Here is a 23,797-nt window from a genome sequence, read left to right on the forward strand (position 1 = left end):
CTATGCTTCGTATTTACATATAGCCAATTGGGTTATTTTACCATTAGCACGCGGTCATCCCTAATTATCCTAATTCTAGTTACAGGAATATACCCCCCCACCCCACCCCCCCCCAACCCCACCCCCCCAAAAATAAAAGGAAGTCGGAACCCACGGGTAGGGGATCTTGAAAGAAAAAGCCGGAAGATGCAGCATCGCCGGCCATACATATCGATTATAAAAAGTTGGCAGCTGAAATCCTGCGTCAGCAATCAGTGCCATTGACCCTTAAATGGGCAACACCAGTCACTGCTTCATCTGATACGCCAACACCGATGGTGAAAACAACAGGCAGCCGAGCCCAGCCAAGAATGAGGCCAGAACCATCAGCGGCCATTACAAGGCCTGTTGAGGTACCTGTGATTGAACTTGAGGTCCAACACATCGCACACCCAATAGTGAGAGAAGAACCTTCCTCGGCATGTAGTTCAGCAGTATCAAATTTACTGGACAGGGTCTTTGGCGGCAAGTCGCCAGCAGCACCAAATACACCAGGTAACATTGCCTTACCAGTTCGTTTTTCAGAGGGAATCCCGTTAGGTGCAACTATCCCTTTAAAAATAAAACAAAAGTTTTGATGAGTTTTTTTTATTTCCGCTGTCTTCTGCCCCATTACACAGAAGACCCCATTTCTGTTAATATATCCCCCGGAGTAGTAAATGTCCAACAGGGACAGAAGTCCAAATTCCCTTTATCTGTCAGTCAGTGGACGACTTGTTTCTTTACATTGATGTCCATATACAATGAAAAGAGGCCAGAAGAAGCCCACCACCTGCTGAAGTATGCAGTGACCGTCAGAGATATCCACCAGCATTATGGAGATATAGCCTGGAGATCATATGATGACAGTTTCAGAAAACTGCGGCAGTCACACCAGGTGCCATGGCAACGTCCCATCGATGAATTATGGGAACAATCCACGCACCAAAAAAGAGGCAACTGGTCATTTTCAGGCAACATGAATAATGCAGCTTCCACAAAAAGTAGATTCGGGCAGCCCTTTCATGCAAAATACTGTTTTTCCTTTAAAGGAAATAAACCATGTAGAACATGGCCATGCCCCTACAGACACATATGTGAGTTCTGTGAAGGTCCACACGCTAAATTACAGTGCTCTAACAAACGGGGATTTAAACAATATTCCGTATCAGCAGGACGTGGAAAACGACCACAGCAAAACAGCACTACCACCTCCAGTCACAAATGAGGCCTTGGCGTTTTGGCTGGAAGGGTACGATACAACCCTAACAGCATACTTGGTACAGGGCTTTTTTGAGGGTTTCAGACTTGGGTGTAAAACAGTGCCGACATGTAACGAATAAAAACATCATAATTCCGTTTTGTTACAACCAGAAGTGGTAAAAAATAAAATTGAATATGAAATAGCTTCCAACAGAATATCTGGCCCACACTAATCCACCCCTATCAGCATTTGTATGTTCTCCATTAGGGTTAGTCAGCAAACATGTCCCTGGGAATTATAGACTTATCCATGACTGATCCTATCCGCTACATAACTCTTGTCAATTCTGGCATCCCACGAGACCTGGCTACTGTGCAGTATTACAGCAATGGCACTATCACCGAGCTAATCAGACAGTTTGGATCAGGTTGCTTAATGGCAAAATGCGACATTAAGGATGCCTTCAGAATTATACCAATTCATCCTGATTACTATCTTCTGCTGTGTTTCATATGGAACAACACATACTATTTTAACCGTTGCTTACCTATGGGGGCCAGCAGTTCATCCTGATGACTATCTTCTGCTGTTTCATATGGAACAACACATACTATTTTAACCGTTGCTTACCTATGGGGGCCAGCAGTTCATCCTGATGACTATCTTCTGCTGTTTCATATGGAACAACAAATACTATTTTGACTGTTGCTTACCTGGGTGCCAGCAGCTCATGTAGAATGTTTGAAACATTTAGCTCTGCCTTAGAGTGGATAATGAGGACAAAAATGCATTGTCTTAGCATGTCCCACATGATTGATGATTTCTTTTTCATCGGACCAGGAAATTCACAAGGTTGTCACACAGATTTGACGAATTTCTCGACTCTTTGTTCAAATCTGGGTGTTCCTATTAAGCAGGAAAAGATGGTACTTCCTACCACCACTATTGTCATATATGGTATTGAAGTTGACTCCATCAAAACAGAGTCTCGTCTTCCAATGGAAAAGATGTCAAAAATACTTATATTGCTACAATCATTCAGCAAACGGAAAAAGGTCACCCTAAAAGAGATGCAGTCTTTATTAAGCCTTCTTAACTTTGCCTGCTTTGTGGAATATGCCGGACGAACTTTCTTACGTCGGTTGTATGATTTGACATGTGGTATTTCAAAACCATATCACAAAATTAGATTAACAAAAGAAGTCCTATCAGATTTGAGCGTGTTTTTGCAATTTATTCGACATTTCAATGGGAAAACCGTATTTATGAATGACCTTTGGTGGTCATCTGACCGTCTAGCCATCTATACAGATGCAGCTAGAAACACGGGCTATGCAGCTGTCCTTGGTTCAAAATGGTTTGCGTTGGGATGGTCACAGGAATTAGCCCCTTTCCTTGGAAAAAACTCCAAACCAAACAAATATATCCACCTTTTCTGAGAAATCCATGCTTTTTCAGAAAAATAAACCGCAGACAAAACCCCCACAAAAACAAAGGATAAAACAACAATAAAATAACCCAAAAGAGAAAGCCGCATCACCGATTCTATTTTTGAACATTAGTCCTACCAGCGAGAGACTTTATTTATTTGTTATCATTGCCTATTAAACAAAACAAACTTTTAACTTTTTGGGCGAATATTTTTCATTATTAATTCACCAAACAGTTCATTTGAAAACCGCGTACCCTTTGTAGATAACCTAATTCCGCCTGACTGGCCTTTGGAAAAACATGAATTTGGCTTCTGATTTTCTGAAAAAATTTGCCTAGTTACTAATAATTAGTTCAATCTAGCTTAAGCTCTGAGGAAGAATACATCATTGTCTAATGTTGTACATACTTCCATCCATCCATCCATCCATCCATTTATTCAGTTTATTTTTCAGTTCTTGAGGACGAGATGACGTCATCCTACACTATAATAGACAGTGTGGACAGGGCAAGAACTGCCGTCCAGGAACTGATGAAAGAAGACTACGTGTCAGTTGACGCTGAAGGGGTTCACATGTCGAAGACAGGACCTCTAACTCTGCTACAAGTGGGGGAAAAGGACGGTCACGTCTTTCTCTTTGATGTTCTGACATGTCCTCAAATATTCAAGCAGGGTGGATTAAAGGACTTGTTAGAGGGCGTACAAGTCCTGAAGGTCAGTCTTTTACGGATACCATAATCACGAAGGACTGTCTTGAGCAGGTTTAAATTTGTGAAATCTGTCTTGAGAGTGGCAGTCCTCCTGCAGAGAGAAAATATGTTTTCTCCTGAGATCAGTCAATCATTTGACTCGTACTTACACCCACTGAAGGTTCAAGTGGGAAGTAGCAATTCATTTATAAAGGATAGGGTGGGGTGGGGGTTCAACGTTTAAAAATGAAACCTTCAGCATCGGGGTGTGGGTTGAGGGTGGTGCAACTTTTAAACAAAAGCAGGATGTTCGGGGCACTTTTGTTTTATCTGTAACATTTTGATAAAGTACTGGTCAGGAAAATGAGGTGTCTCACCCATCTCTCTCTCTCTCGCTCGCTGTCTCTCTCTCTCTCGCTCGCTGTCTCTCTCCCCTCTCTCTCTCTCTCTCTCTCTCTCTCTCTCTCTCTCTCTCTCTCTCTCCCCGCCCTCTTTCTGTCTCCCTCCGCAATCTCTGTCTCTCTCCTCCACCCCGTAACCATATGTCTGACGCCATATAACCAGGGTTGAAAATTAACATGAAAACCAAAGTCGCCAGCAGGGCCAGTAGAAAAATCTTACTGGCCCTTCTCAAATTCAACTAGCCCTCCGATTTTAACTACACAGTTAAAATGAAAACTATAGTGTGTTTTTTTGTTGTTGAATAATAACCGTTTGCGCTGAAGAAAACCGATGAATTGACGTTTAACTTTATAATGAATAAATTAACATGTTTTAAGTTTTAAACCCATACCAACTCAAAAAAAAAGAAAGAAAAAAAAAAGAAGAAAAAAAGAAATTCAGTATAAATAAACATGTTTCTTTACAAAGTACAATTTAAATGAAATATATTAAATCTCATTTTCAATACAGGGTAAAATATAATGCAGTAGGAAACAGACTAAATGTAGAAATGCGCGTGCTTCAGTAAACTAGTCTGGGAGTGGCAGTTTCAGTAAACTAGTCTGGGAGTGGCAGTTTCAGTAAACTAGTCTGGGAGTGGCAGTTTCAGTAAACTAGTCTGGGAGTGGCAGCTTCAGTAAACTAGTCTGGGAGTGGCAGTTTCAGTAAACTAGTCTGGGAGTGGCAGTTTCAGTAAACTAGTCTGGGAGTGGCAGTTTCAGTAAACTAGTCTGGGAGTGGCAGTTTCAGTAAACTAGTAGTGGCAGTGGTCTGGGAGTGGCAGTTTCAGTAAACTAGTCTGGGAGTGGCAGTTTCAGTAAACTAGTCTGGGAGTGGCAGTTTCAGTAAACTAGTCTGGGAGTGGCAGCTTCAGTAAACTAGTCTGGGAGTGGCAGCTTCAGTAAACTAGTCTGGGAGTGGCAGTTTCAGTAAACTAGTCTGGGAGTGGCAGTTTCAGTAAACTAGTCTGGGAGTGGCAGCTTCAGTAAACTAGTCTGGGAGTGGCAGCTTCAGTAAACTAGTCTGGGAGTGGCAGCTTCAGTAAACTAGTCTGGGAGTGGCAGTTTCAGTAAACTAGTCTGGGAGTGGCAGTTTCAGTAAACTAGTCTGGGAGTGGCAGTCCTTTTTGTGGTGATACAAAAGGGGTGAAATTCCCAGCAAATGATTTCCTCATGAGTTGCTGTTCTCCATGGAATCACCCACTGTTTTGCCAAATGCCCATTCGACTCAGCTTTGTGCATATACGGCCCTGATCATGTATTACAGTTGTGTCATTCAGATTACCTTGGATGTTCCATCAATTGCCTTAAAACGTGTATCACACACACACAAAAAAGAGTTAATCTATGCAGTTTATTGGTAATTTGTAGACATTTTTTGTTTTAATTTACACTGCACTTTTACACCCAATAAAATGTTATTTAAGACGGTATGGGTTTAAAACTTAATAAATTAATATTTTTTTTATATGAATTTTATATTTATTCATTATGTTGACGCTGTCAAAATATAGAACATGTTCTAGGTCTTCTGCTACCATATCGATGTAGTTCGCGCCGACATAGACGCGGTGTGTTTTGTCACATTCGATTCAATATCAGTGTTTCTTTTTTAATTAGCACCATGTTCGCCAGACACTAAATTCAATGGTCGCCCAAAGGACTTCCTTTGTAAAATTCTTAGTCGCCCTTAGCCAGTAAAGGTCACCACAGGCGACCGGGCGACTGATAATTTTCAACCCTGATATAACCGTAACTACAAACTGTTGAGTGCGTCGTTAAATAAAACATTTTCTTTCTCTCCTCCGCCCTCTCTGTCTCTCTCCTCCGCCTCTCTCCTCCACCCTATCTCTGTCTCTCTCTTACCCTGTTTCTCTGTATCTCCTCCCCGCTCTCCCCCCGTCTGTGTCTTACTTACACTGGCTCTCTTTTGTTAAAGACACGATCTCACGACAGATAACTCGCCGAAGACAACATTCGCACGAATTAAGTGTCTTGAAACATACTCTATGTACATTCCTCTTCAAATAACGCCCGCTATCATACGACATTTTGCAAAGATTTTAAAAGGCTAGTGTTAAGTAATAATAAATAGGTATTTTTTCTTAAACTATACGTCAATGAATGAATGAATGAATGAATATTTAACGACATCCCAGCACGAAAAATACATCGTCTATTGGGTGTCAAACTATGGTAATGCAAACAAACAAAGTGATGTTCAACATCAATATAAAAACTCAAAATTCAAACAAAAACACAGTGTAAAGAACTGTGCAAAAATACAAAAATCACAGATAGATACTGACTTTTACTAAAAATTTCAATTTTGTGCTGTATTGGCCATTCTCAAAGAGAATGAGGTGAGGTTACAGCACGCGCAGGGGTAAACTATACGTAGCCATAATTCACTATGTACCAAAATATTAATAACCAGTATGACATGACCACTATGTAGATAGTCACATACAGTACATTTTAGGATAATTAAAGGGACATTCCTGAGTGTGTTGCATTGTAAGATGTTTCCGACTAATAAAATATTTCTACGATTAAACTTACATATTAAATATATTTTCTTGTTTAGAATATCAGTGTCTGTATATTCAATGTGTTTCTGGTCGTCTTGATATTTGTAAGAAGCGCAAACTGGATTTTGTCTTCAAATATTTTTTTTAGGAAATAAAATGAAATTTAACCTAGTACAAATATTAGAACAATCATAAGCACGTTTAATATACAGCCTCTAATATTTTATGCAGAAAATATATTTGATATGTAATTACAATCATTAAAAAGTCTCTTTTAGTAGATAACATCTTAAAATTTGCAGCAAGTTCAGGAATGTCCCTTTAATGGAGGAATATATAACGAACGAATGAATGAATGAATGAATGAATGAATGAATGAATGTTTACGAACGACACCCCAGTACACACACGCATCAGCTATTGGGTGTCAAACTATGTTTTATGATGAACATCAGTGGAAAACTTTAACTCTAAAATTACTCATAAAAATAGTGTAGACATCATTGAAAGTTAAAACAGTTTGTTTGTTTTGTTGAACGACACCACTAGAGCACATTGAATTATTAATCATCGGCTATTAGGTGTCAAACATTTGTTAATTTTTATATATAGTCTAGGACATGAAACCCGCTACATATTTTCATTAGTAGCAAGGGATCTTCTATATGCACCATCCCACAGACAGGACAGCACATGCCACGACACTTGATATACCAGTCGTGATGCACTGGCTGGAACGAGAAATATCCCAATGGGCCCACCGATGGGGATCGATCCCAGAACGACCGCGCATCTGGCGGGCGCATTACCACTGGGTTACATCCCGGTCCCTCATTGAAAGAGTCACACACACACGAGACAGAGAGAGACACACACACACAAAGAATCATATTAACATTAAATATCAAAAAGCAAAATCTTCAAAAAGACAAAAACAAAGTCAAATCATGAAAACAGCGTATCGGATTGTGACAAATAAACCAACATTGAACGGAATTATCAAGACAAAACAAAAAACAGATTTGATAATAAACTGGGAACGATTTGCACAACATACCAAAAATAAAAACGTGGTTAGACCATGGAAACATGGTATGCAGTTTGTGGTAAAATGAATATTGAGCAAAATGAAAAACATTTGAAAACATCACAGTTAGTTTGTTTTGCTTAACGACACCACTAGAGCACGTTGATTAATTAATCAAGCATTTGGTAATTCGGACACGTAGGCATCGAAGGAAACCCGCTACATTTTTCCTAATGCAGTATGGGATCTTTTATATGCACTTTCCCACGGGCAGGCAAGCACATAACACAGCCTTTGACCAGTTGTGGTGCACTGGTTGGAACGAGAGAAGAAACTAATTAGTTGAATACAATATCACAGATGCTTATAGTACTTATTTTAAAATGTCCAACAGGTAACGAATATATTCTGTATTCGCCACTCTCGGGGAAACCCACGAGAATGTCACCACCCCTGCACCACTGATGAGGAACAACACATGCACGCAGGGGTATCAGGGGAAATGAAAATGCGTTTATGTTTGGTACTGTATATATACTGAACAAAATAAGAAACTTTCGCTAACTTTGCTTGAACATAACTTGATGAAAACAAACAGGGGGAATAATTGTTATATATGCGTTTAAAGAGTGTTCCATGATGCATCGTTTGGTGCAAAAATCATGGCCATAGATTAACAGAAACTGGGAGAAATTTTGACCAAGTGTGGTAGGGGTTAAAAAGAAAAACACCCACTTAATAACGGGTATGACCACCTCTTGAATTGACCACTGCAGTGCATCGCAGGCGCATAGAATTGACTAAAATGTTGATTTCTGCCTGTGGAATATTGTTCCATTCCTGAATGAGCGCTTGACGAAGTTCGTTAACGTTAGCGGGTGGGTTGAGACGACGCCTCAATCGTCTGTCCAGACCATCCCAGACATGCTCGATGTTGTTGAGATCAGGACTTTTAGCGGGCCAGTCATCAATGAAATCAATGTTATTTGTCCTAAGAAAATTTACAGTGTCTCTAGCTGTATGAGAGGTGGCATTATCATGCTGAAAAATCGAGATGTTGGCGTTGTTATGGAACAGAGGAATGACGTGATGAGCGAGAATGTCATCGCGGTAACGTTGAGCATTTAAATTGCCATCAATGATGACTAGTGGTGAACGATAACCATGGGCAATGGCTGCCCAGACCATGACACAACCCCCACCCCCGAAACGATCTCGTTCAAGAACACAACAGTCAGCATAGCGTTCATTTCTCCTACGGTAGACGCGCACCCTGCCATCACCACGTTGTAAAGAAAATCTGGATTCATCCGAAAAAAGAACGGTATTCCAGCGTCGCTGTATCCAATGAGTGTGTACACGTGCCCAATTAAGACGATTTAGACGAAAACGTTGCGTTAAAACGCATCCGACGTAAGGACGTCGTGCATATAAACCGTTCTCCCGCAGACGATTACGAACAGTTTGCCCACTGATTCGGTTATTATGAAGCCCAGGTGTGTTAGCAGCAGTAGCAGTTTGGAATCGATTGCGCAAATGTGTGTTCATGATATAGCGGTCTTGACCACGCGTTGTAACACGCGGACGTCCGCGACGTGATAAGTCGTTGGTGCTTCCTGTCGTTCGAAATCTTACGCGAAGATTTCGTATCGCTTGACTAGAACTCCCAACATGCCTTGCAACGTCTTCTGTCGACATGCCAGCATCAAGCATGTCAATCGCCCGTTCGCGTAAATTATTGGGTATTCTTGGCATACTAAAAATGCTACAATGTAAAAAACGTTAATTTTTTTACAAAGTTTGAAGCGTTTTCGTTCACTTGACAACAATGTTAGTAAGACAAGTAAAACAAATTGACCGAATACTACACGGGACATGTCGAACCATGCATGCACGTGCAAATTGAATTTCACGTTGTCGACGATTAACAGTGCAAAAATAATCGATAAAATTCATGAATCCTGATAATACAGCTCAAGGCTAATACTACCTATATAATTTCATTACACAATGAATTCTTTAACACAACAAATACTATATGTACAAATCGGAAATTTCTTTTTTTGTTCAGTATATATACAGGCCTCACGCGAGGTCAAAATCATAGAGCGAAGTTACTTCTCTCTCAAACCTTAGAGAGGGCGAAGTTTTTAACCACAGGGAGACTTGAATTTTTAATCCCACCCCCGCCGCACCCCCCAAATAAAATACGCAAAAAGAAGTTGTCTTAATACAGGTGCAACGTTTACAACAAATGTTTTGTTACCGTCTGTACTGCTAATTGATGGATATGTGCTCTATAGTTTTTTCTTTAGAAATAATGAAGGTGAAGGCGTGAACACTGCTTATATGATGCACTTTGTCACTGTTGTTTAAAAAAAACTCTCTAAAAAAAATCACTCGCCATAGTCTAGACCCCCACCCTTGTACAATTTCCAGAACACGGGTGTTGTCTGAGCTAGACCGTCGCGGAGCCTGTCGCATGAGTTTGTAGCGCCAGTCTCTCTTCAAACTCTCACACACTTCACAATTATTATCTATGAACAGTTGCTCCTCAAGTTCTTCACCATTCATCCGTGTAAGTGTACATTGCAAGTGATGACTATTTTTTAAAAAGGCGAGACATATTTCGCCTTACAGTGACTGGCACGGCGAAGTCAGGCTAGTCAGAGCGAAGTTTGGGCTCACTTCGCCCGGTCGCGTCAGCCCTGTATATATATATATATATATATATATATTGTATGTTATATATCACAATTATCTGCGGTATATCATTTAGACGCATGCATATTAATTAAACATATTTGTTGTTTTTACTAGGTGATGCACTCGTCTGTCAACGACAGCACTTCACTAAAATGTCAGTTTGACATTTTACTACAGAACGTCTTTGATACTCAGGTAATACATTATCATTATATCTGGTTTACTACAGGTGTTTCACACTGGTCTAGAAATGTTAGATCGCCATCCATCGGGTAGTTCGACCTAACCATTCGGTCAATGTCGTGTACATGTTACTGGAGAGTTCGACCCAACGAGATTCTAATATATATATATATATATATATATATATATATATATATATATATATATATACACGCACACACATATGTGTGTGTGTGTGTGTGTGTTAAAAACAGCCAATGATGATGTGCAGTTATTAGAAAACTGCAATTGTTGTCTATCTGGTAAATTCCGTGGTCAGAGCATCAATCGGACTAGTGACTAGTATAAATGCTAGATCATAAAAAGATTTAAGTAACTATGGGAGTTTTTTTTGTTTTTATTCTGAAACTTAAAAATCGGGCCATATATTGGTCAGACCGAGGCTTGACCGGCCTTACCTACGGTGTTGTATCGTGCTCGTATCGGCCACACATATTCAACACATTTATTTATTTTTAAGAAGATATCTTCCTCCTCAATGTGAACATTGCCAGTGTACACTGATGGCGCGCCACATTTTGGTGTATTCATCTGAAGCTGGCGAGAAAAGATATATTTGATAACAAATACATTAGAATCTTTAAAATTTCATATATAATTGAAGGGACATTCCTGAGTTTGCTCCATTGTAAAATGTTTCCGACTAATAAAATATGTCTACGATTAAACTTACATATTAAATAGATTTTCTTGTTTAGAATATCAGTATCTGTATATTCAATGTGTTTCTGATCATTTTAATATTTGTAAGAAGCCCAAACTGGATTTTGTCTTCAAATAATTTCGTACGTACGAAAAAAGAACAAGATATTTTAGAAAATAAAATTTAGCCAAGTACAAATATTAGAACGATCAGAAACACGTTTAATATACAGCCACTAATATTTTATGCAGATACATATATTTAATATTTAATTACAATCGTTAAAAAGTCTCTGTTAGTCGATAACATCTTAAAAATTGCAGCAAACTCAGGAATGTCCCTTGAATTACAAAGTTTTAAAATAATTTTGATTTTTATACAGTTTTAAAATATATTTACCGTGATATACCAACAGCTCTACACTGATTTTTATTATATAATTATATAATATATGTTTTATTTTTAATTTAATCCTATTCATATACTTATCTTTGTTTGACACCCAATAGCCGATGTGAAGTTTGGTGCTGGGGGTGTCGTGAAACCATGTTAAAGGGACATTCCTGAGTTTGCTGCATTGTAAGATGTTTCCGACTAATAAAATATTTCTACGATTAAACTTACATATTAAATATATGTTCTTGCTTAGAATATCAGTGTCTGTATATTCAATGTGTTTTTGGTCGTATTAATATTTGTAAGAAACCCAAACTGTACGTACGAAAAAATAATATTTTAGGAAATAAAATTTAATCTAGTACAAATATTAGAACGATCAGAAACACGTTTAATATACAGCCACTAATATTTTATGCAGAAAAATATATTTGATATGTAATTACAGTCGTCAAAAAGTCTCTGTTAGTCGATAACATCTTACAAATTGCAGCAAACTTAGGAATGTCCCTTTTAGTGCACTCTAGCTCTAGTCTCACATACATGTATACTGTAACACGTACATGTACTTTAATTTCATGTGAAGCATTTTTTCATTATTACTATTTTACTGTATTTTTGTTACTTTTATTCTAATGCAACCAGGGCTTGTATAATTTGATACCCGGGTCGTTCCGGATATACCATCTGTTACTCCGGGCGGCTCGGATGTTTAAACCCGCACTTGTGGTGGGTCCTACCGACAATAAAATGGGCGGAGCTTCAAGCTAGCGATAATGATCACGTGATCTAAGTCTGGCGACAAGGTCACATTCTGTGAATTATAATTAAACAAATACACGTGGCCTCAGAGAAAGAAAGCTGTACTCAGGCAACGTTAGAATGAAGAACCACATTCTCATTTTTTATTTTTTATTTTTTATTTTTTTTATCATTTAATTAAAAATTTAACAGAATCCCAAATTCTCTAGATTAGAAATGACTGTAAAAGAGCTAGACACATAAACACGCTCTCATTACCAAGACCATATGTCTTTTTTTGGCAATTCCTGACTACAGAGTAGGCAACGAGTCCCGCTTAATACCACAACAATCCTATTTGACGTCAAATTTTTACCAACTGTTCACTTACGTGAACAACGCTTCGTGATCCGTCGCAACAATTGCAAAGCTCGGCGATCTATTTCACCGAGATAAACCACGTCGCGCACTGGGCGATTCCGCCTTGTGCAGCAGTTATCTCATATTCATTATTTTCATAAACAAATCTAGTCTAAAAAGAACTTGTGAATCAGCGACAAGGTACTGTTAACTGCTTATCGATGGGTAATCGTTAATTGTGGCTACATTCTACGCTGAAAAAAGTCTAGAGATCAGAAATGCGTACTTGAACATCAAACTAATTTAATTCCCGACATCGGACCTGGCAGTCATATACATGCATACGAAAATCGCCCTAGGCGTTGTCTACTATGATCCTGTCTACACTGACATTGAGTATTGTGTATCTTTGTTCAGTTGTTGAAAACAATTCATGGGCGGATCCAAGTGGGGGGACGCGTCCCCCCCAAAAATTGTTCAAGTGCCCTCAAAATGCCAAGTTTTTTGTTTGTAATGTACAATAATTATATTGTAGATAAATGAACATCAAGATTTTCGTATACGCGCAAGCTTGCAGAATGTGTCTGTGTTATTGAGTCTCAATGGGGCCCAATTGAGGTTCTAACGCGAGTGACGCCAATTTACTTCATTATTGCTAGTATATTATGACGTAGAACGTAGGAATTCATATTATTGTAAATATCAAAAACTTGTAGTAAGGTGCCCTTTTGACGAGTCATGTGCCCTTCTTTTTTGGGTCCCCCCCTAAAAATTTTCCTGGATCCGCCCATCAATTGGGCTGTGTTCTACGTCTTGTTATTCATTGTCAGCACCATACATGTTATCGCTTGGATGATATATTTAGTTTATAAAACAGAATACTTAACACTATATCCTACCGCCTTTTTCTTCTTTATTTTTCTTTTTGCTTTTAATGTCAATTTGAGTCATTTCCGCAGAGTCTCAGTTTTTCTGGTCGATCGAACAACCTCGATGGATCCATTCAACCAATTGATTTCTTTGTCGTTCAACTAATGGAACTGGTCAGTGGCGTACATATAAAAGATCCATTGCTAATGTAGCGGGTTTCTTCTCCAATACTCATATCAGAGTTACCAAATGTTTGACATCCAATAGATGCCAATGTGCTCTAGTGGTGTCGTTGAACAAAACAAATTTCAATATTTGTTTGATCAGAAAACAATAAGTTTTAAAGACCGTGCCATTTCACAGCATGGAACTTAACAGGGCTTAGTGCAGACTTTTTCAAGAGCGTTACGTAATGTTGAAAAACCCCCCCCCCCCACATTTCTTTACTATATTCCATACTTTTGCTTTGTTGCACCCATGTATCCTTCCAAATTCAAAATGTCATTTGCGTTAGTAACCAAATTCCAAAAACACGGTTGTAACTTCGCTTGATATGAGACGGCCCCTGTACAAGTCGCCCATCACGTGGTCTATTTATGGTGACATTTCGGCTGAATGTGGGTCTGTCGTGGTATGTTTAGACATTGATTCCACATTTATCAACCGTCTGGTAGTGGTTGCGTATAACTTTCTTTACCACCGAATGTTACAGTCATGGGCTTATGTGCTTGCGAGTCTGGATCCAACTGTTCATCTTCATAAAATGTCACCGAGGTAAAATCGCGACCAATGTTTTCATGCAAGTCTAAAATGGCTAGGTTACTTCTTCGTTTATATTCCTTGTCAGAGAAGGAAATGCGTTTGTCATGGTATACCAGACAAGCATTGTTGAATGATTCCACACAGTGTGTATCGATACATGTGACGTAGTCTTCCGGCGTTTTGTATATGACAAGTCGCTTGATTGCGCAATCGAGAAGTTTAATGGTGATCGGATCTCGCAATATGATTTTGTTGGGCTCGTAATTTTTATCAGTTTTGCATCTTGATTCAGGCAAACAGTTATCGTGTATATTTTGATAATGTAACACTATATTGTCAAGAAGACGTCTCAGTTTTTCTGGCGATCCAACACAATACTTCATGGCGTAATAACAATGCGTTTTCACCGATGCCGCTTTGTCAGACAATTCACCGTGCCATTTCACAGCATGGAACTTAACAGGGCCAGTGCAGACTTTTTTCATTTCTTTACTAATTCCCTTTGTTGCATGCCATGTGTCATTTGCGTTAGTAACACCAACACGGTTTTCTGACAAGTATTTATTTATGGTGACATTTCGGTTGTGTCCGTGGATGTTGACATTGATTCCACATTTATCAAAGTGGTCGTATAATTTCTTTACACCGAATGTCTCATGTCTTTGGCTTACTGGATCGTCATCTTTGGAGACGACTGCCAGTCCTATGACCTTTTTTGTTTCAAATCCAATGGCAACCACGTCAGAATGCCACCCATGCCTTGCGTCTGTCAGTATCGTAATTCCTTTTGAAGTCAGAATTAATATCGGAACATTGAAGTGTTGTGATAGCCGTTTCTTTATCAACCGCATCTTTAATAGATTGATCAGCGATGTTATTTGTTTTGCAACAGTATAAATCTAAAAATCCACTGACGAAAGTCTCTGATAACTGACCAAAATCATGCAGATGCGACAAAACGTTCATACTATGAATATCGCAAACCAGACACAAAAAGTGCATGCAAGATGCGAAAATTTGCGAGGAATGATCCACCCGGCAAACGAGGTGATGTGTCCACTTTCATGCTGTGTTGATTCTCACAGTGCAACGAAATTGTTTCTATGTGCCCTGAGTATTCTATGGTTTCAATTTCCATGTGTTTTGAACATTCATGGGCATGCACCTGTAATCCGACACAAAGATTTTTTATTGCCGATTCTGTAATGAGACACATCTTTTCTGTACTTTGTTCCTTTGGACATGGTAAATATGTTGAAAATTTGTGAGCGGTTCCCAAATCATCTGCAGTGGTGTTGCTTGGTGGCAATGCATGTTGTTGAAGATAAAAGTAAATAACCTCGTGTACAATTGTGCTATTGTTTGTATTTGAAACCCTGTCATCCAATAATAGTTTTGCGCGATCTATTTTGTTGAAGAGCAAAGTTTTGTCATCATTATATTGGGCATAGTATCGAATGTTTCCTGTCACCAGAGGAACGTCTTTTAATTTTCTTCGTTTATTTCTTATTCGCATCTCATCACCCTCATCTGACTTTTTTTTCTTTCTTCCGAATTCTTGTCTGTTTTCGTCTTTTATACGCTGCATTTTCGATTTTTAAATAAGCAAGCTTCTAATTCAGAATATGTTCACAGTGAAGAAACGTGTTGATTATTTTTAAAAAGGCGCCACAAATACAGGTTGGTGTTAATATAGTTTAGTCCATTTTTCTAAAGGGCGAATTTTCTTATCTACTGACAAGATACATAAAAGAAAATGACAATATTATTTCATTTAATAATGCACAGTGAAATTAAATGTAGTATATATATACATGCATACATTTTTTTTTATTGCGACACTGAATTCACATTATTCGAGTCAGAATATAAGATAACGGGAGACAGTTTTAGTGGAATGTCGCACATTCCTGGTAATTAAATTATCGGGGCTATTGTTTTAGTTTCCATCAAAAGTGCGCCAACGTTTACTGAAAAATCATGAGTGAAAAAAGGGAATTATGTTTTAAAATAACCAAGGATCAAGCGGAACTCTGTCGGCATTCTGTCGTTTTAGCGATTTTGATTTAGACAATGATGTTATAAAAAATGAATGGTCAGTTTGTGAGGATGAAGGTAGTGCTCACATTGAAGAAGCGTCGGACGCGCACCGGATGACAGCACCGGACCGGATTACTAAAAATACCTGTTCTGGCTCTCGGGAAGGGTTGCAGAGAATTCTCGAACAAAGTGATGGACACAGTAGAACCTCGGCCAGACAACACAGCACACCTACTGATGATGAATGTTCATCTTGATTTTGTGTGCCATGTGTCACGTCCGATAGACAGGATTGGTTAGGAAATGCCGCCGCACTCCATATTCGTAATGCTGGTTTACAGAAAGAACGTTATACAAAAATCTGGAAAATGTTGTCTCGCCGAGGTGCACGTCTTGATGCCCGATACCAACAGAGCAAAATGCGATCTTTAGATAGAGGTACCACCCAGGAAAATGCCTGGACACTGAAAGAAATGATGCCGCACTGTGTTCTGTCGTTGGTCAGCTCATTATACCCAAATCCCGATGGTATATCGTATATGGGGCATAAGTGGCAATAAACGGTGAGTAGACACCCGTAAAGGCATTATTATTATTAAATGTATTTTGCAAATAACACGTTTGCTACCTTGCAAGTGAGGGGCAAAAATACCATTATTCCACGTGGCCCGTTTCACGTGCGCCTTGTTACTCATGGTTGTCATGTGACATAAACAAGAATTCTTTATTTCTCTTACATTTATCTACAAGCGTATCAAATTTGGAGTTATAATATGTTCTAATTGTTCCATAAATATTAAAAATGTACCCCCAATAAAGCTGTGTCTTCAAACTGTCAAACTTAAAAACATTTTGGACTTAATAACGACAAGGTATCCGCCGGAATGTACCCTACTCCGCAGAGTTGATCAATACCTAATTAAGTAGATACCATTCTCGCCTAACCTTTACTCTTAGACTAGATGCAAATTCTCATCCATTCTTTGTCCGCCAGAGGGATGACTACCAGGCCAATAAGTTGAGTAATGTTTCTTTTTGAGCTGGCCGTCTAAAATGGCGTGTAAGTCAATAGTATTCATATTCGTACTATGCAAGTAATTTAAATCGGAACTCGTGCCCAGGATGGACGTGCCTGGACCTTCAGGTTCCTTCATTCTTACATATCATCAGAATATAGCCAGAGGACATGCGATCTAAGCAAAGTACAGCCCAGATCGCTACATCGATGTGGACGGCTCTTTGTTCAAGCTTATCGCTTTGTGTGTAATAATTTATACTTTGATCTCTTTGTGCATGCCCCTGTACCACCAGGGTTTCAGGCATGTCCATCCCGGGTCCGGTCTCCGATGCATGGACAGGGTCTGTCACGGGGCAAAAATACAATTATACTTACTGTTTTAGATGGCAGATCGGCTGATAGAAGAAAGCCAAGGGAGACAACTCCCATCTAAAGTAAAGTTACCTGATGTTTGTGAAAAATATGGCGTCGATATAGCTTTGATAAAGGACAAAGATGACATTGCGGTAAGCAGCTAACCTCAAAATTATAATATATATGTATGTATGTATGTATGTATTTGTATGTATGTATGTATGTATGTATGTATACTGAGTCAAATAAAAAATTCACAATCTAAAATTTGAATAAAGTCAATGAGTGTTGAAAGCAGGTATTTTTTCAGGAATAAATATTGTAATGGCAATGTCTACAATCCCATTTGAAGCCCATCACAGCCCACGTGACCCGATCCATAGCACGTGCACAGCACCATTGAGACAAACGTGGTTTTGCACGTGCCACTGGTCACGCGACTACAATAGCACACGTGTTTTTATGGTTACTTGCTCACAGTAGTCTGACACAACGAAAAAAATACATTAAAACGATATTTGTTATGACCGGTTTCGATGCCACGTCTCACAAATGTGCAGCGTGAATGTTGCCGTCGGCATGTTGCACGCGGGAACGTCAGTAGCTGACGTTGTAAGTGCGTTGGGTTGCAGTCGACGGGTAATTTATGATTCGGAGGCGGAAGTGTAATGGTTTGGGGTGCTTTCTGTGGAAACAGACATTCTCGACTTCTTGTCATTCGTGGCAACCTCAACGCTGCTGCATACCGCGACCAGGTGCTGGCCCAGGAACTTGTGCCCTTTCATGGTCCAGGCCTGGTCTTTCAGCGTGACAACGCCAGACCCCACACGGCCATCTTGACAAGGGATTACCTGAGGAACGCGGGCATCAATGTTATGGATTGGTATTCAAGGTCGCCCGACCTGAATCCCATCGAGCACGTCTGGGATGTGCTGGAAAGACGCCTGCGCACTCCCAGGAACTATCCACAGACATTGCAGGAACTTGGTGCCTCATTAGTGGAACAATGGCGCCGTATCCCTAATGCAGTCTTTACACGCATCAGGCAGTCAATGAGGAGGCGTTGCCTTGCAGTTGTGGGTACACATGGAGGGCATATGCGCTACTGAACCTGTGATTTCATCAGACGACCCTTGTGAATGACCATTTTGACTGTTTGTGGTTTGACGAATGCTGTGGGCGCATCGAACAGATGTTTGACTCAACATTTATTCCTATTCTTTCTTTGGACGTCATACAATACCCCCCCCCCCCCCCCCCACACACACACACCTTATTTAACATGTTCTTCTGTCATATTTGCTAATTAGCCAAAATGAAACGGTTGTGAAGTTTTTAATTTGACTTAGTATACGTACGTATGTATGTATATACGATTATATATATATATATATACACTATTTTGTTTTCTTCAGCAAGATAAATTATCGAAGATCGATGGGGCATACTAGACTGATTATAATTCAAATGTTTACCTTTTTCAGGATAAATGGACGAAAACCGATGGGGAGTACTGGGCACACCGTCCGTTTACAGAAGAGATGACAGACTACGCAACAGGAGACGTAAGGGTCCTCATTCCGGAGTTGTACGAAAAAATGACAAGGTAGTTTGTTTGGGGTTTTTTGTTTAACGATTTATTAAGTATCGGCTATTGGATGTCAAACATTTGTTAATTTTGACATATAGTCTTAGAGAGAAAACCCATTACATTTTTTCATTAGTAGCAAGATATCTTTTAAATGTACCATCCCACAGACAGGATAGCACATACCACGGCCTTTGGTATACCAGTCGTGGTGCACTGGCTGGTACGAGAAATAGCCCAATGTGACCACCGACAGAGATCGATCCTAGGCTGACCGTGCATCAGGCGAGGGCTTTACTAAAAACAAAACAAACTACCTTTCTGAAGGATCATCCACCTCAGTACTGGGGCGGATCTAGCCTTTCTGGTAATTGGTGTTGTTGTCAGTGGTGGTGGTGGTGGTGGTGTGTGTGTGTGTGTGTATGTGTATGGGGGGGGGGGGGGGTCCAGAAAGACAGGAACAAGGATTTAAAAGGGCACCATTGTCTTTCCAAGGGTCTTGGGTTACATTAGACGTTTTTGTTAGCAATGTCATTAAGAAATAAATCTTAAAGTGAGACGACTTGATGGGGGTCCGGACACCGTCTAGATCCGCGTCAGCAGTGTAAGCACTGTCAGTGTACGCTGAGAACACGTCACATTTTGGCGGAGTGCAATCATCTTACGCAGACGAGAAAAGATATATTTGGTAGGAGTTATGCCCAATTTCCATCCCAAACTCGTTTTCAAATTTCTGCCACATACTGAATGTTATTGTAAATAGCCCAATGGACAAACCCGTTCTCAAATTTCTCCCAGATACTGAATGTTATTCTAAATAGCCCAGTGGACAAATCCGTTCTCAAATTTCTCCCAGATACTGAACGTTATTCTAAATAGCCCAGTGGACAAACTCGTTCTCAAATTTCTCCCAGATACTGAATGTTATTCTAAATAGCGCAGTGGACAAACCCGTTCTCAAATGTCTTCCAGATACTTAATGTTATTCTAAATAGCCCAGTGGACAAACCCGTTCTAAAATTTCTCCCAGATACTGAATGTTATTCTAAATAGCCCAGTGGACAAACTCGTTCTCAAATTTCTTCCAGATACTGAATGTTATTCTAAATAGCGCAGTGGACAAACCCGTTCTCAAATGTCTTCCAGATACTAAATGTTATTCTAAATAGCCCAGTGGACAAACCCGTTCTCAAATGTCTTCCAGATACTAAATGTTATTCTAAATAGCCCAATGGACATACCCGTTCTTAAATGTCTCCCAGATACTGAATGTTATTTTAAATAGCCCAATGGACAAACTCGTTTTTAAATTTCTCCCAGATACTGAATGTTATTCTAAATAACCCAATGGACCTCCGACGGGGAGTGATCCCAGACCGACAATCCATCAAGAGAGCACTTTACCTAGGCTACGTCCCGTCCCCTAAAATTATAACAACGGATTAGTAGCAATGGATCTTTTATATGCACTTTCCCAACACAGGAAATCACATACCACGGCATTTGATCCATTGTGGTCCACTGGTTGGTTGCAAGCACCTGAGGTGAGCTAACACTCAACGGATGTTTTTTTTGTTTAACACCACTAGAGCACATTCATTAATAAATCATTGACTACTGTATGTCAAACATTTGGTAATTCTGACTCGTAGTCAACAGAGGAAACCCACTACATTTTCCTTTCCCATAAACAGGCAAACACATATCACGGCCTTTGACCCGTTGTGGCGCACTGGTTGGAACGAAAAAAAACACCCCCAAAAACACCCATCCGAATCAGTTGAATGGATTCACCATCGATCCTGCGATGCAAGCACCTTAGGCGACCTTTCACTCAACAGAGACAAAAACATGATAAATAATACACCAGGCACGAGTGTTTGGGTAGGGTTCAGGGATCGAAACCCCTCCCTGCTGAAGCAAATTTTCGTTCTTTGTTTTTCAATATATTTTTCAGAGCAACATGACTAGACCCCCTTATAAATCCGCTTGCTACAATCTATAAGACCCCCTCCAGGCAGATCAACACAGCGGTGCTCAACTGCATTAATTAATAACGATATATATTTTCATTGCAGTATTATCGAGTCGAAAGGCATGACTTCACTCCTGAAAGAACGCACTGAGGAGGATCTGAGATGTCGATGGGACGATACGGTTCGAGACATTCAGGATGCCAGACAGAATAAAATCAGGACCGCGATTCTACACCAGATGGAAGCACAATACAAAGAACCTTTGGTTCTCAGTGAAATGGAGAACGAGGATCACAGAGCGATTATTAAACGAATGCGGATGTCAGAAGCAAAAGACTACAATAAAATTATCCAGGAAATGAAAAGTAACCAGATAAAACAAGATCTAGAAGTTCTGAAAGCGGCAGTGGACGAAAAGGGCGACGCGTATGTTCCTATAGGAGCGGATTTCGCCCTCTTGAGAGAGGGAAAAGAACATGTTGACAGTCGGGTCCACAAACTCTGCGACACAGTACTTGAAAAACTTGACGCCATACTGCGAAAAGATATGGCAATAAAGTACAACATCGAAACGCCACCAAAGCATATATCTGATCTGGAAAAACGATTCCTGCGTAGACTGAGACCAAAGGGAGAACACGACATAACCTTTTCACCCGTCATTCTCAGGCTGTATTGGCTTTGTGCAGAAGAAAGTGTGGATGAGCGAATAAAGGAGTTCCACAAAAATCCGTCAGGCATGGAGATAAACAGCGGAGAGCAAGCGAAGTACAAGTTTTACTTCAGCAATGCTAATGTCCCCAGGCGTCTAAAACAGAAAGCAACTAGCTTCCTTCATGAACTGGAACAAGCAGGTAAAGTTCAGAGGCCGCAACCCAGAAGACGCCAACGATATCATAATTCTGGTTATGGCTATTATTAACCCTTCACAGACGGGAACCCAGAGACGCCAATGGTATGATTATGGTTATTATTAACCCTTCACAGACCGCAACCCAGAGACGCCAATGATATGATTATGGTTATTATTAACCCTTCACAGACCGCAACCCAGAGACAACAATGATATGATTATTATTAACCCTTCACAGACCGGAACCCAGAGACGCCAATGATATGATTATGGTTATTATTAACCCTTCACAGACCGGAACCCAGAGACGCCAATGATATGATTATGGTTATTATTAACCCTTCACAGACCGCAACCCAGAGACGCCGACGAAATCGTGACTATGGCTATGGTTATTATTAATCCTTCAGAGAGTGCAACCCAGAGACGCGAACTATATCATAATCATTATTATCTATAATCATGTTTATTATTAATCCTTTTTTTATGGTTCGCTGAGATGCTAATAGACTTTAGACATAGCATATTTTTACATTTATTTTTAGAGGACAACCCCCCCCCCCAAAAAAAAAACCCAAAAAAACCCACAAAAAAAACAAAAAAAACAAACAAAAAAACCCAACAACAAACAAACAACAACCCAACAACAACAACAACAACAGCAACCCCAACACACCCCCCCCAAAAAACCCCAACAACAACAAAACCAAAAAACCCAGAACAACGCATTAACGTTTATAATGACTTCTTGCACGTTGTACAAACCATTAAAAGTGATTTACATTGTATATTATATTCAACTTTGTTTTAATGCAATTAAATATACTCAACAAAATTAAGGGGCAGTAGATTTGTATAGCATGTTTTGTTAAACATGGTGAAAAGACCCCCCCCCCCCCCCCCCCCGAAAACCCCCCAAACAAACAACAATAAGGAATCGACATTGCAGTATGTTTTTAAACTTAATGATTTAAACAATTTGGAGGAACAAAATGACAAGTATCCATATGCTAAACTTAGACTGTCAGCCGTCACGACGAAGTTAGCCAATCGACGGTTTCGTTGTAATTTCCCCAACTCCCGACTTAGAAGGGTGCGCTCAGATTAACAACTAATCGGTCGTACGAGTTGTATACGACGAGAATCGAGTTGTGAGAGCGCTCAGACAAGCAAGTGGACAGTCGTAGAAGTCGTATACGACGAGAATCGAGTTGTGAGAGCGCTCAGACAAGCAACTGGACAGACGTAGAAGTCGTATACGACGAGAATCGAGTTGTGAGAGCGCTCAGACTAGCAACTGGACAGTCGTAGAAGTCGTATACGACGAGAATCGAGTTGTGAGAGCGCTCAGACTAGCAACTGGACAGTCGTAGAAGTCGTGAGATCAGAAAGTTGGCCAACTTTGTCGTTGCAGTTGGTAGTCTGAATCTAGCTGGATGGACATTTCGGAAGTTTGAAAACGCGTGAAAACGCCACCGAGTGCAAGGTTTCTGCGTGTATGACTAGTCAGATTTTACTAAAACGATGTTTAGCAGTCATCTATGATCAAAATGTTCCGAAATATTATAGCAAAGAATTACCAGAAATCTAGTGGCCCTTAATTAATTTTGCTGAGTACAAGTATATTATGTGAACTGTTTTTTGTTTTGTTTATTATGCACTAATATTTCCTGTCCTGGACGGAGGAGCCGGCAAGAGCCGACAACTGTGCCCATGACAGGCGTGTGCTACAACAGCTTGTTCTGAATGTGCACGTTAAATCCTATGACCTGATCTGACAATCATGCACTAGACCGATTCCATTTCCGGTTGTAACCAATGACCGGCCTCGGTGGTGTCGTGGTCAAGTCATCGAAATATGCGTGAAATATGTGTGGCCGATGCGGGCACCGCACAAAATGAATAA

General features: G+C 39.9%; 1 protein-coding gene across 1 annotated transcript in view; it reads left to right on the forward strand.

Moving 5' to 3' along the window:
- Positions 1-22,503, forward strand: part of LOC121390199 — a 25,341-nt gene extending 2,838 nt beyond the window's left edge. The window contains exons 2-6 of the mRNA XM_041521963.1: positions 3,109-3,368; positions 10,162-10,242; positions 17,504-17,626; positions 18,959-19,080; positions 21,141-22,503. Coding sequence (XP_041377897.1) covers positions 3,123-3,368; positions 10,162-10,242; positions 17,504-17,626; positions 18,959-19,080; positions 21,141-21,960 — 1,392 coding nt within the window. The 5' untranslated portion in view covers positions 3,109-3,122 and the 3' untranslated portion in view covers positions 21,961-22,503. The remainder of the gene's footprint in view (positions 1-3,108; positions 3,369-10,161; positions 10,243-17,503; positions 17,627-18,958; positions 19,081-21,140) is intronic.
- Positions 22,504-23,797: the final 1,294 nt, after the last annotated feature.

The sequence above is a fragment of the Gigantopelta aegis genome, chromosome 15, assembly GCF_016097555.1.
Source record: "Gigantopelta aegis isolate Gae_Host chromosome 15, Gae_host_genome, whole genome shotgun sequence".
Taxonomy (NCBI): domain Eukaryota; kingdom Metazoa; phylum Mollusca; class Gastropoda; order Neomphalida; family Peltospiridae; genus Gigantopelta; species Gigantopelta aegis.